The sequence below is a fragment of the Mastigoproctus giganteus genome, chromosome 10 (assembly GCF_048544385.1).
Source record: "Mastigoproctus giganteus isolate SK-2022 chromosome 10, ASM4854438v1, whole genome shotgun sequence".
NCBI classification, from domain to species: domain Eukaryota; kingdom Metazoa; phylum Arthropoda; class Arachnida; order Uropygi; family Thelyphonidae; genus Mastigoproctus; species Mastigoproctus giganteus.
The window spans coordinates 190,350,867-190,366,106 of NC_143584.1; the positions used below are offsets into that span (position 1 = coordinate 190,350,867).

Below are 15,240 nucleotides of genomic sequence, written 5' to 3' on the forward strand. Positions count from 1 at the left end.
CCTTGAATGGATTAAGCAAGCTGAATGTTAATGGTATTCTTCTACTTGTTGACACTATGCACATGAGGGGACATAAATTCATGTTGAGGAAGGATGTTTGCAGGATAGATGTGCAGAAGTTTGCCTTCAGCCAGTGAGTGGTTGGTTTTTGGAACAGGCTTCCACCTGTTATTGTAGAAATGGTTGGGTTGAATGAATTCAAGGGAGAACTAGGCAAATTCTTGGAGGATGTGGATGGGTGAACTGCTTTGTTTTTTAAATTTGGCTGATGCTATATAAGCTTGCTTTCTTGCATCATTTGCCATTACTACTACTACAACTGCTTGAGTTTCACCAAACGTTTCCATTAAATCTGTCCATGATGGGTAACGAAAACCATTATATCACCATTCATTAACTCTACCGGAATCCATATTGGCAATCATTGATCAGATGGAAAGTTTCAAGATAATTTAAGAGTTGGTGGTTGATGGTTTTTCTCTATTTTTGAAAGAGTAGAGGTAAATGCAATAGGGCAATAATTGGATGGGAGGGATTGGCCACCCATTTCAGTAACTGGCTGGATATAAGTATATTTCCAAGCAGTGTAAAAATATTACACAGAATTGGTGCAAGTTCAGGAGCACAGGATTTGAGAACAAGTAGAGATCAGGACTTTGAGCTTCTTGGTATTAAGACTGTTTAGAATTCTTCTAATGTACTTCTGTTGGACTATCCAGGGGAGCACTGAGTGGAATGTACTGTTTATTGCAGGAGGAGGTTTACTAAGAACATTAATGCAGGAGTTAGAAGAAAAGTAAGATGCTAGTAAGTTGGCTTTATCTTTAGCTGAGGATACAACAGAACTGTCAAGTTTTAACAAAGATGCGAGTATATATGGCAAGAAGTTGCAGCTAGTACCTTTGGAAAAAGAGCAGAATGCTTGACTACTCTGGATGAGAAGCAAGTTTTCTGCTCTTATCCTGTTGAAAATCAAGTTTGGATTGATTAATAACTGGTTTACAATGGTTGAAGAAAATGAAGCTGGAGATTTGGATGCAAGCCAATAGTGATATACAACATTCTTATTGTGATTGGTCTTAGTGGATTATTGGAATATTAAGGTTTAGAAAAAGTACCGAGTTTTAGGGTGAAATGTGGAATAAAGGATTTTATCCCTACAAGAATAATTTCTCACTGATGCGATTTGAGCAAACGTTGGGATCAGGAGATTTTAAGTAAAGAAAATATAATATTGGGATGAGAAGATTTAAAGTGGTAAAGAAGAATATAAAATGAAGAAAATGAAGCTGGAGATTTGGATGCAAGCCAATAGTGATATGTAATTATTGTGATTGGTCTTAGAAGATTTATTGGGGAACTAAGATTTAGATAAAGTATAGGGTTTTAGGGTTAAATGTGAAATAAATGATTTTATCCATACAAGAATAATTTCACTGATGCAATTTGAGCAAACATTGGGATCAGAAGATTTAAAGCAGTAAAGAAGAATAATAAATGGGATCAGAAGATTTAAAGCAATAAAGAAGAATAATAAATGGGATCAGAAGATTTAAAGCAGTAAAGAAGAATAATAAATGAGATCAGAAGATTTAAAGTTTAAAAGAATAGAAACCTCACAGATTATCCATTATTTGTTTTTGTAATGCTTGACATGAGGCTGAGAATGGCCATGAGAGAGAGAGAGAGAGAGAGGCTCCATTGGAGAAGAGACTATCAAGTTGTGATCTGAGGTGCCAAGAGGACCATTCACCCTGACTATGTACTTTGAAGGGTTGTTTGTGAGAAAAAGGTGAAGTGTTGGTCGTGTGGTTAGGGTTGTCTGGTATTCTGGTAGGTATATGAATAATCTGTGTAAGGTCATGCAATTAGAAAACAAGCCAGATGGAGTTGTTGATATTAAAATCACAAAGAAATTTTACCCCACTGTTAGGAAACGTAGATTGGAGAAAGTAGAGTTTCCAAGAATGGAAATCAAAGAGTTCATAGCGATTAATGGCATTCAGAGAACAACAGAGGTAACAGATGGATTTGACAGCATTGGGTAGAGAGTTTTTCAAGGAATATCAGAATAAACATATGCGCAAGAACTGCCTTTGAATTAAATTAATCATAAAGCAAATAATTGGGGGAACTGAGATGAGTAGTGGTTGAAGCAACTAATAATTGGGCTTCTCTCTGTTTCAGAAAAGGTAAGTGAGGCTTGGCTGACTGTAGGTGGAAATAGGCATCGAGAGTGGAACTGAGACCATGTATATTTTTTAAATGAATGAATAAGATTTTGGGAGGTTTAGACCCCTTTGCAGATAAGTTTGTTCTTTTAGTTTGACTATTCATGATTCATTCAGTAGATAAAATAAAAAGTAGAAGGGGAGATATGTTGTATGAAGTAATAAAATTTTTGTTTATGGCATACACACAGCAAGCATATACCCAGCTCCTTGACATCTTGACATAACATGGCCTCGACAATGCCCCTGCATACACACTACTCTGTCTGGCAGTGTAGAGGCAGCGAGATTATACACACCGATCCAGATGCCTCCTAGAGAGTTACCAATATGTTTGGTCTGGTGGACATCCTAGCAGCTGGTCTACAGAAACTATTGTTAGATCTGCACCTCGAAATTTAAGGAATACTGTCATGATGTTCATTGCAATCACAAAAGACATAGGCGCCTCCGTTGCCAGGTGGGAAGGAACAGCAGTGCGTTGCACATGCTTCTTGATTAGACTGGGGTTCGAGCCTGTTACCACCAAATACGGAGGATGTGGAAAGGTCAGGGAATGACCACCGCATATCCCGGAGCAATATGGCCTTAGTTGCTAATGCTCCTAAAAACCAAATAACTAACTAACTAACTAACAAAAGACATCATTCATATTGCATAATAGAAGAGATGGGGATTGCCAAGGCTTTTCTCTATGCAATAAACCACTTCAAGCCTCTGGTAAGAAAGGTGGTTGTATTACACCAGATGATGAGAGTTATCTTTTCCTAGTATTGCTTGGTATCTCAGAGGGCACCTGTCCTCTGTGTGATGTGGATGCTACATCTCACTTCCTCTGCTTACGTTGGTTCACACTTGGATGGTCACTTATAGTATATAAGGTGCTGTGTTTCGGGAGTTGTGCTTGTGGGTATACCCAGGATTACTAACAATCCCATAATCGTGAAGTTGCAAGTGGAGGATTTAATTGTTGCAAGATGACAAGACTTACTGAACTTTTTTCCATTTGACTGACAAGTGGCACCTGAATATCAGTTCCCTCAGCATTTTAGACTTTGTGGTAGCAAGCTCTAGTCTGTCATACCTGGAAGAATTTCTGTTGCAAACATGTCATTCAACTTTTACATATTTGTCTCGTAGAAGTTAATTTTCTGCTGTGTGCCTTTTCTATAGATATTTCTGCTGGCATTGCTCTTCTGAAGTGGATAGATTTCCATGTAGAATGCACAGGAAATACTCCAAAGAACTCTGTAGGATAGGAGATTCCCCACTACTCATTGTTGCAAAATTTATTTTTGCCACAATGGAAAAGTGGGATACTTGACCCTAGCTCAGTAACCTGGATCAGTGCATGTCTTATTATTATAACCTGTGTTCAGATCTGTGGAAACTGTTATTAAGGGTTATTCTATGATTTTTGTTTGGTGTTGTTGTTGTTGTTGTTTGTTATTTGGTTTTTAGGAGCATTAGCAACTGAGGCCATATTGCTCTGGCGATATGCGGTGGTCACGGGCTCGAACCCCGGTCTAATCAAGAAGCATGTGCTACGCACTGCTGCTCCTACCCACCTGGCTACAGAGGCGCCTATGATTTTTATGTTTAATTTTGAAACCAAACAGTTTATTTTAGGTGGTTTGAAAGGTATTTTTTTATTTGTAATACAATTTTCCTGTAAGTTCTATTCCTTTATAGATGTTTAAGTGATTCAGAACTTTTTTTTTTTAGGTATATTAATACAGTCATTCCTCGTATAGCATGATAGTTGTGTTCCGAGAAACCCTTGTGCAGTGCAAAATCGTTCAATATAAACAACAGGCCCTATTGAAAAAATAGGGTTAGGTGCAGACCACCCAAGATTGAACACACATTTGTAACCAAAACATTACCAAACACAATAAATTACCGTAATAAAATACTTACGTATATTATTACAACTATTACGTAATAAAATACTGCTAATGCTTTTGCTTCTATCGTAAGCAAACTTGTCTTTTGTTTGATTTTCTGTCCAAACAGATGACAGCCGTTCCATCTCTTCCAATTCTTTGTCTTAATCTAATGGATTTTAATTACATTTTGAGTTGTTCCTGCTATGAAAGTTGTTATTTTCTTTGTAATTCTTGGCATTACCTCATTTAAGCCTGTGCAATATCACATGGTCTTTCATTTCACTCAAAGCATTTCACAATTTCATATTTTTTCCCTATCGACAGAGGCGGACTGGCCATAAGCCTTACCGGGGAAACCACGGTGGGTCGGAGGCCGGTGTGATTTTGGCCATAAACGCTAGTTGAGGCCACTACAAATTTTCCCGGGTAAGAATTTTTGATCCAGTCCGCCTCTGTTTATCGATATTGCTTTTCTTTTTCTCTCTGAATCTGTAGTGTCTTCACCAGGATGCTTCCTTTTCACACCTTTTAAGTATTTTATTCATTTTTAGGGAATAAAGCACAATTAAAAATGAGGAGGCACGCTTGATACCCATAAACAAAGCTGTGCGCATGTAGCAACTGAATAAACAACACTGCAGAGACACACTATGAACACCGCACTAGCTTGCATTTTACTAAAGCACATTTCTGGGGGTTAATACCATAAAACAATAAAAACAATTTCCAGTTGAGTTTCTGCTAGTGGAATCTGTTATAAACTGGTAGTAAACTCGATCTAATTGCATTTGCGATAATACCAATAGCTGGAATTGTGTGGGTTTTTAAGCTATTATGGTGAAATGTGTTTCCCCTTCACTGATATAAAAAACAAATACATTTTCAGAATCTTCTCTTCATTCCTATTGTGTTGTGTTCAGTTCGGGTGATTCTGCATTCGACTGCCATTTCTTGTAAGCACAAAGGCGAATCGTGCATAACTGAATTCGGTTTGTGTTATATACGATATCGTTCCCCTATTTATAAATCGTGTATGATCGAATTCGTGTAGTGTAAAAATGTGTTACAAGGACTGGCTGCATCTTGTCTCTGTAGTGCTGATGGGCTTTCACCAGCAAATCTTAGGGAAGCTTATAGACAGCACAAGTGGCACTTGGGGAGGTTGGTGAGCCCCACTACTGTGCACAGAGCATATTTCTGTGGCATTACTGAATGAGATATATTAAACATTTTCACATAATTCCCGTACATAAAAATTACCAAATATCATGACAAGTAATTTACGAAGGTTAGTAATATGAATAATTTATGAAATTTAGTAACCTTCATAAATAAATTAGCATTTATGAAGATTAGTAAATTTCTGAATTTTATTTAAATTCTATATTAGTGTTTCTCTTTAAGTATTTACCATTTACCGTTTTTTTTTTTTTTTTTTTTTGTATATACTGTCCAAACATTAATATCCGGACACCTGCCTCTCTACAGATAACCTTTATTTACAAAAAACTAATGTGTGCTGAAACCTCTAGTCTTTATTACATCATGTTTCATTACATCATTCTATTGGAATGAGCAGAAGCCTGGAAAACAAGATGCAGGATATTTCAGAGACTGCTGGGAGTCATTGCGGTACAAGTAAACACATGGGTTGTGTTAGGGTAGCTAAGAAAAAGAACAGGTGCATGTATACTTGCGTGTACACCAATGCTAGGAGTTTGGTAAATAAATTTGATGAATTTGAGGTATTGCTCAAAGCATCAAAGGCGGATATTGTTGGGATATCAGAGATGTGGTGTCACACAGATATAAGAAATGCAGAACTGGAATTTGGGGAGTAAAACGTCTACAGAAAGGATAGACATGATAGGAAGGGAGGAGGGGTTATGCTATTAGTTAAGAATCACATAAAATCCAAGGAAGTGAAGCCAGTCGACATCGCTAGACAGTGCAGTGTCGAGTCAGTTTGGTGTGACATAAGCATTGGGAGATCAAAATTGAGAGTAGGAGTATGCTATAGGCCTAATGACTCTGATGAGTATAATAAGAAAGTGTACAGGGAAATAGAGTGGGCCAGTAAATCAGAGAGTCTTATAATGGGGGATTTTAATTTCCCACATATTGACTGGAATTTGTGGGTTGGTCACTCACACACTAGCAAGGCTTTTGTGGATGATTGTTTTTTATATCAGCATGTTTGGGAGGAAACTAGAGGGAGTAATACTCTTGATTTGATCATCAGTAGTGATTCTTCATGCATTAAGAATCTGCAGATAGAGGAACCACTAGGTGGCAGTGATCACAGTGTGCTGAAGTGGGATTTACTCAAAGAGGTAACTACCATCAGGGGTAAAGGGAAGGGTTATTGCTTTCGTAAAGGCGACTACGATGGTCTGAGACAGTATTTAAATTCTATACAGTGGAACCAACTGATGATGTTACCAACAGCAAACTCAAAATGGGAAGCATTCAAAGAACTTATCTTGGAAGCTACTAGGCTTTACATACCAACTAAGAAATATTGTTCAAGGTTTAGGTCTAAATGGATGTCAGATGAACTAATGAGGCATATGGCAGAGAAGAAAAATGCATGGGATACATACAAATTAACACGTGACACAGAAGCCTATGATAGATATAAGTTGATCTGTAACCAAGTTGCAAAGGAGGTTAGGCAGGCAAAGGCAGATTAAAAGAAAAAAGTGGCAACTGAAGTTTAACCTTGACAAATGTAAAGTACTGTATATGGGTAGAAGTAACCCCAGAGAAACGTACAAACTGTGTAGTACTACACTTAGGGTGGTAGAAAATGAAAAAGACCTTTACTTATGTAAACTCTAGAAGGAAGGGGATGAATCAGATTGGTCCACTTGATATCGATGGTTCAACTGTTGATGATCCTGCTCAGGTAGCTAACAAACTAAATGAATATTTTGCATCGACATTCACACATGAGGAGTTATTCAGCGAGGGGAATGCCAGAGGTGTATTCAACTCTGGCAGTAAGCTAGATAATCTTGTAATAACTGAGAGTAAAGTGGAGGAGAAATTGTTGAAGATAAACACAAGAAAGACACCTGGGGTGGATGAGATCTATCCAGTTATATTAAAGATGGCAGCAAAGGATGTAAGCAAACCCTTAGCCATAATCATGAGAGCTTCCTTGGACTCAGGGGAGGTACCCATAAACTGGAGATGTGCAAATGTGCCTCTAATTCACAAAGGAGGATCAAAGGCTGACACAAGTAATTATAGACCTGTGAGTTTAACTTCTGTTCCAGGAAAATTAATGGAGGCACTGGTTAAAGAAGCACTGCAGAATCATCTAGACAAGACTTCAGTTATAGTTTGGACACAGCATGGTTTTGTTAAGGGGAAGTCTTGCCTGACCAATTTGATTGGATACTATGATGCAGTCACAAAAGAACTGTATGCAGGGAATAACTTTGATATTATATACTTGAATCTTAGAAAGGTTTTTGATACTGTTGCACATGGAAGACTGCTGCACAAATTGGAGCAGTGTAGCATTGGAGGAAAATTGCTGCTATGGATAAAGGGGTGCTTGACGGGAAGAAGACAGAGAGTGGTAATCAATGGACACTGCTCATCGCGGACTACTGTTATTAGTGGAGTCCCTCTGGGTTCAGTGTTGGGTTCATTATTGTTTTCTGTATTTATATATAATATTGATGATGGTACATCAAGCTTAATGTCCAAGTTTGCAGACGATACAAAGGTTGGCAGAGTTGTTAAGGACACTACTGACGCTATGTTGCTGCAACCGGATCTGGAAAGGTAGAGCAGATGATGAGCTTAGAGGTGGCAAGTGAAGTTTAACATTGACAAATGTAAAGTACTACATATGGGAAACAGCAACCCCAGAGCAACGTATCAACTCTATGGTACTACACTGACAGTGGTAGAGAATGAAAAGGACCTGGGGGTATTTGTGCAGGCAGATATGTAGTTCTCTGAGCAGTGCAGACGGGCTGCAAGAGTAGCTCATGGTGTCTTATCGATGAAATACAGGAATTTTTCTAGCAGGGATAAGGAGGTGATTATTCCCTTGTATAAGGCAATGGTCAGGCTACACCTTGAGTACTGTATACAGGTCTGGAGGCCTCATTTGAAGAAGGATGTAGAGCTGCTGGAACGAGTACAGAGAAGGGCAACAAGATTAGTGAATGGAACAAAGGGTTGCTCTTATGAAGAAAGGCTTAAGTTTTGCAAATTACAGTGTCTGGAGTCTAGGCACCGGCGAGGTGATCTGATAGAGGTGTATAAAGCTTTGAGTGGTTTGAGCATGCTGAATGCTGATGGGATTCTGCCTCTTGCTCAGAATAACCACCTGAGAGGGCATGAATTCAAATTGAGGAAAGACAGATGTAGGATAGATGTGCTGAAATTTGCCTTTAGCCAGCAGGTAGTTGGTTGGTGGAACAGATTTCTATCACTTGTTGTGGAAGTTGATAGCCAAAATAAATTTAAGGCTCAGCTGGACAGGTATTTCAAACGAACAGAGGGGTGAAGCGGAATTTTTTTTTTTTTTTTTTGGTTGATGCTGCATAAGTTTGCTTACTTACATCATATGCCTATGCTAATGCTGTCTCTGTGAACCACTTTCCACCAGTTCTTTATCAATGGCCTCCAACATATTCTGCATTCCGCCTTCAAGTGGTGATGAGTTCTGCTAAATTTTTCGGTGGCCTCTCCTCATGCACCTGATGATCTGATTTATCGCAGAGGGTTTCTATAGGATTGAAGTCAGAGTTTTGGGCTGACCAGTCCAACGTTTTGGCATTTGTGTCTTCAGACCAGTCTGCCACAACATGAGCAGTATGATGTGGAGCATCGTCCTGCTGATACAGGTATGGGCCCTCATCAACATACTGTCCCAGTGTAGGTAACATATGATTGTCCAGGATGCCCAAATAGCATTAGCATTAGTAGAGGCATAGGATGCAAGAAAGCAAGCTTATGCAGCCTCAGCCAAAAAAAAAAAAAAAACTCGTTCCCATTGCACCCCTCCATTCGTTCAAAATACCTGTCCAGCTCAGCCTTAAATTTATTTAGGCTAACTTCCACAACAAAAGATGGAAGTCTTTTCCACCAATCAACTACCCGCTGACTAAAGGCAAACTTCTGCACGTCTATCCTACAACTGTCTTTCCTCAATTTGAATTTATGCCGTCTCAGGTGATTATTCTGAGCAAGAGGAAGAATCCCATCAGTATTAAGCATGCTCAAACCATTCAAGGCATAGACCTCAGCATTCATAGTTTTGTTCAAAATAACCAATGTTCCCAGGCCAAACCACAAAAACCATGGCTTCTTCCACCAAACTTTGTTGCTGGAAATATAGCTTTCTCCAGGCATTTGCAACACCCAAGCATGATGTCAGTCTGGTAGACTTGTTGCACCAATGCCCAGCTTTCCATTGTCTACAGACCAAGAATGGAAGGCCTTACACTAAGCTACATGACATCTGCTATTAATTGGGGTGACAAGTAGCTTGTGGATGGTTGCACAACTGTGGCAATCCATATCATGCAGCATCCTGCACACTGTACTGATGCTGACATGTCCTAATCATCTCAATGCACTGCTGTGTGTGTTGTCACGATGTTGACTTATCTTCCGAGTACTTGATTCTTTCGAGGGATCCCCTGTCACATTCCATCATTTCAAGGTTTTTTGTGTAATTTTGTGACAAATTCAGCACCACTCTGCTTCTGTTTGTAGATCACATTGCTGTTCCTTGACCTAGGAATCAATTGTGCCATATTGCATTCACAATCATAAACTGTCTCCTTGAAGGCCTTTGAGCATATTTATAATTGACTGACATGTGCTTAGGTAGGATGTAACCAAATATCAATGCAATGGTGTCCAGATATTAATGATAGGGCATTGTACTTTGTTAATTTATAAAAGATAAAGAGGTAAATAAGTACACAACAAATGTGCAGCTGTGCAGTCCACAGGCTACAAGACTGACAGGCCTGCACTACATGTATAGATATATGATGTTTCTTTTTTCTTACTTTTAGGAATGCCTTGAATATTGTAAAAGATGACCTTATTGCAAAAGTGGATGAACTAACAAGGTACTTTTTTTTCTTATCTTATTTTCTTATTACTTATTTATAATTATCATCAAGGAATATGTGGGATATCAGAGGTAATAATTACTATCTTCCAATTTGGGTATAGCTCATCCAGCTTATTGTATCATAAGAAAATATTATTAAATTGAGCGAGTAATAAATGAAATAAAAACTTCTTTACAAAGACAACTCACCTCTTGTTGAGTTATCTTTGTAAAGAACTTTTTATTTCATTTATGATTGTCTTTTGAATAACTAGAAAACCACAAGCTGTAATGCTCTGTGTGCTATATAGAGTGAGTAATAAGTTACTTAACAATTTAGTATTAGTATTAGCAATAGCCACATGCTGCAAGGAAGCCTATGACTTATGCTGCACCAGCCAAAAAAAAAATATATATTAATAATAAAATAAAATAAAATAATAAAAATTAAATAAATTAAAATAATAAGAATAAAATAATAATAATAAGAAGAAAATTTAAAAAATAATAATAATTAATAAGAGAAAGGGAAATAGACAACCTATGTGTTTCCCTCTTCCCATAGGTAACTATCCAGCAACCTTTGAATTTCCCTAAACTGTTAGCCTCTACCACCAATGTAGGTAACTTATTCCAGTAATTTATAACTCGCTGGCTAAAATAAAACTTCCTGCAATCCAGTCTGCAATGCTTGGAGAACTTCATGTCTGACCATATCGTAATACACCCAAGTCCCTTTCCTCCACTACCAGCTTTAGTTCAAACTCCACAAATGTATAAGTTATTTTGGGATTACTGTTCCCCAGGTGCAATACCTTACACTTTGCTGGATTGAAGCATAGCTGCTAATTTTCTGACCATCCCCGAAGTCTATCTAGGTCACTCTGAAGAATCTCTGCTTGGCAGTGATCATTAAACAATGTTGAAATTATTCCCTAAGTCCAGCTCTTGAGCGACTCTGTCAAAATAGCTAACCAGATTAGTTAAACATGATTTTCCCTTTACAAAACCATGCTGAGTATCCTTCAGAATACTGTTTCTATCTAAATGATCCTGAATTCCACCCTTGATCATTGCTCCCATGATTTTCCGTACTACTGAAGTTAGACTGACTGTCCAGTAATTTCCCACTTCACTCTTATAACTGCCCTTATGTTTTGGATATACATTGGCACTTTTCTAATCCAATGGAATCTCTCCTGAGTCCAGTGATGCTCTCATAATTAGACTCAGTGGTTCAATGCACTCGCTTGCCATTAAGATTATAGGATATATATGCCATCAACCCCAGGAGCCTTAATGGTCTGTAAGCTTGAGAGTTTTTTCATTAAATAAACATGTGAAATTTTAAAATCATTAATTACAAAGGGATTTTCTTCTGCAAATATCGATGCAAAATAATTGTTGAGTTTACCTGCAGCTTCAGCTGGGGTATCTAATACTATCCCACATCCGTTACATAAGGATCCTATCTGATTTGCCCATCTCTTCTCTTCTTTGCATTTATATATGTGAAGAATTCCTTATTCCCCCTCTTTGCCAGCGATTTCTCATAATCTGCCTTTTCTAGCCTAACCTTTTCTGTGGCACTGTTACAGATCAATTTGTAGCTGTTATAGGCTTTTCAGTACTTTTTATTGCTCTAACTTTTCCATGCTGTCTTTTTCTGCTCAAGTAATCTGGCAACTTCATTATTCATCCAACTTGGAATCCTCCTCGTGGAGTATTTTTTAATGGTATATAAGCATTCAAGGCTTCTGTGATTAATGTTTTAAAGGTATACCATAATTCAATTGTATTCACTCTTTGTGAGATATCTACACAGTAATAGAGGCCATGTAGCATCTCAATCCATCATAATTTCCTTTTCTGAAATTATAGCCCATTCCTTTGCCTTTAACTACTACTACCTCTCTCTTCATCGTCAACAGTAGAACTCTGTAATCACTTCCTGTGACTGGTTCCTGCACTGTCAGCCCTATTATGTCATTAGGTTCATGGGTGATGATGATGAGGTATAGAGTATTCTTTTCCCTAGTACTTTCCCTGATATGTTGATACAAATAGCAATCATCTAGTTGATTTAAAAATTTAGCCCCCCATGTGGAGTTTCTTTCCCTACTCCACTCAATTAGAAGCATATTAAAATCACCCATACTAAGACATTCACACTTACTTGCCCATTCCATTTTCATGTAGGGGCTCTCATCGTAATCTTCTCAGTCAGCTGGCCTGTAGATTACTCCCACTCTCATTATACCTTTGCTTCCGACTATCTCACACCATATAGATTCTGTATTAGCATGCGAAACATCTGAATCCAGGAAGGCTTTCGACACGCTCAGGCTGCTTTTAATAAGAAGCATGACCCCACCAGCCCTTCTATCTTCCTTACCTTTCCTAAATACATTATACATACTGTACTGAAACTCATCCCCTATCTCCGGGTGGTACCATATTTCCGCAAGCCCTATTATGTCAGTGTTACTTGTCCTAACCAGCAGTTCAAATTCACTCATTTTATTGACGACACGTCTGACATTATTCTATTAACAATTAAGACTTAGTCTTAATTAAGACTAACTACCCTGGCACACCCCTTAAAGTTATTTGCGCTTGCTTCCCTGGCATTAGCTGCCTACTCATTTGAAACGTTTCTGCTCTCAGAACATCTTGCTAATATGTTCTGTTGCGATAACAAACAATAACCCTTGAGGTATGTGCAAGTGTTTTTTGACCAATATTATCAAGTAAATGCGTATCTATATTACCTTTGTCCCCCTCTCAAACTAGCAGTTTCCCTGAACCATTAAGGTATCCTCAATAATACTGCAAAAACCCTTGCACCACCTTTGTTTAAATGTATCCCATCTCTACAAAACAGATTCCTTCTGCCTACAAGGCTAAGCTGACAGAAATTTCCCCACAAAAGTCTTGCAGAGTCCTTCAAGTCTTGAGTTAATCCACAAGGCTTTCAGCATATATAATCCCTCCTATTGTGGCTCAGCAGAATTGCAAACACATAAACATTATGACCTAACTCATGGCATTTCTTCAGCATGATCCTATATTTGTCTAACAAATCGTCAGATCATGTATGCTTAATGTCATTAGTCCCTACATGAAAGGCGCCTCTGTAGCCAGGTGGGAAGGAGCAGCAGTGCGTAGCACACGCTTCTTGATTAGACCGGGGTTCGAGCCCGTCACCACCAAATACGGAGGATGCGGAAAGGTCCGGGAATGACCACCGCATATCCCAGAGCAATATGGCCTTAGTTGCTAATGCTCCTAAAAACCAAATAACAACAACAACCACCCTACATGAATAATAATATTCTCTTTATCCCCCTTAAAATCTACTAGTTTGTTGGTGACATCATTAATAGTTGCTCCTGGCAGACATTCCCTGGTTCTAGTTCATCTGTCCTTATTACAAAAAATATTTCCCGTTTCCCTGACAATGGAGTCTCCTTTAAAAACTAGTCCTTTTGAACCAGAGTAGTTTGCACTTGGTTATTCTGTTCTCAGGCTCAAATCGGTAGTGCATCACTTGGTAGGTTACTACAGTCTTGAGTCCCAGTTATGTTATTCTCGAGGGCAAGCACCCGTTTTTTCATTGACTCAAATTGTTCTAGCAATGCACCAAATTTTAATTTAAGATTGGTGCACTCCTTGCAACAGTGACAAAGAAAAGAATCTCCAAGTGATCTAGGATTATCCACTAGGTCGACCTTGGAATTCGTGCCACAGGTTCTGCAAAGGATAAAATCATGACTCACCCGGAAATCACCATAGACTATTTCCATATGAGTCATGGTACCCTCTGACGAAGTATTCAAGGCAGATCTTGTAATAACCATTATAAAATTTACTAATTATTAATAAGAAACTTTCAAAAAATTATATTTATAATATTAAAAAAAATCAAACTATTACAGGAAAAAAACTTTTCAAAATAAACTTGATAATATGCTAAATAACTGAAGTAGAGCAGGATTTGAAATCCTGCTCTACTTCACTAATACTGCTCTAGTCTCCTCTTATCTATACTTTTTTTCTGTCGCTGTGAAGAGCCCCAATAGGCATGTCTGCTTGCCACGAATGCCAACAGTAGAATTTATATTTGTATTTAAAGAGAAAGGATGAAAACTGGTTTGCACATCTTTAACCAACAACAAAAACAGGATTAGCATTGTAATAAAAAAATATTCATCACTACATAAAAGCATTCTTTTATGCATATGTTGACATGCTTTTTTCATTAGATTGTGCCTTGCAGTTACCACAATGGTACTGATTACTGTCTTTCCACAGTGTGGAAAAGGCTTTTGTTTGAAACCCATCTGAATGGGAGGAGCTCTTATTGGCATATTTTTATGATATGTAGTGCCAAATTAGTGTTTTTGCATAGTAGTTTTACTCCTAGATACTTGTGTTTTTTGTCAAGTAAGCTTGGCAAAGAATACATTCTATTTTCAGATTTTATATGTTAAAAACCTTGTGGTACTAGTTAAGCCTATAAAAAAATCTGAAGGGATTAAACTGGGGTCCCTTAGATGCCACTCAGTGTGTTCCTGGCAGACTGTTTGTTTGGGTAAATTCTTTTACAGTAAAAGAATAATGTACTGAAGCACCATCTCATTTCCATGTAGTTTGGTGTAGCCATATTTCTGTAACGTGTAAAGTGTTACAGTTCCTATATGGCTACACCAAACTCTGAAATAACAGTGCCCTCAAAAAAAAAAAAAAAGTGATCCAACCTGTCCTTCCAGACAGATTTTTCCCCAGACATCCACCTCAGGAGAATTTAATCGACTTTCACTTTTTACTTGTGATATATCAACTGTGTTAATCATCACAGTTGTGATGATTAACATTGCCATTCATCTTGAAAATTGTCTAATCAGACCAAATGATTTTGCTGAGAAAACTTTTTATTCTTTCCACTCATTTGGATAAAAGTTTCTGAATGTTTTATTCGTTTGTTGAAATCTTCATCACCATTTTGGGCCTAGCATAATTTCGA

The 15,240-nt window shown here is 38.0% G+C and overlaps 1 protein-coding gene across 1 annotated transcript in view; it reads left to right on the forward strand.

Moving 5' to 3' along the window:
• LOC150079667 (C-Jun-amino-terminal kinase-interacting protein 4-like) overlaps positions 1-15,240 on the forward strand; it is a 540,406-nt gene that overhangs the window by 234,050 nt on the left and 291,116 nt on the right. Inside the window, exon 13 of the mRNA XM_090383158.1 lies at positions 10,174-10,230. Coding sequence (XP_090239284.1) covers positions 10,174-10,230 — 57 coding nt within the window. The remainder of the gene's footprint in view (positions 1-10,173; positions 10,231-15,240) is intronic.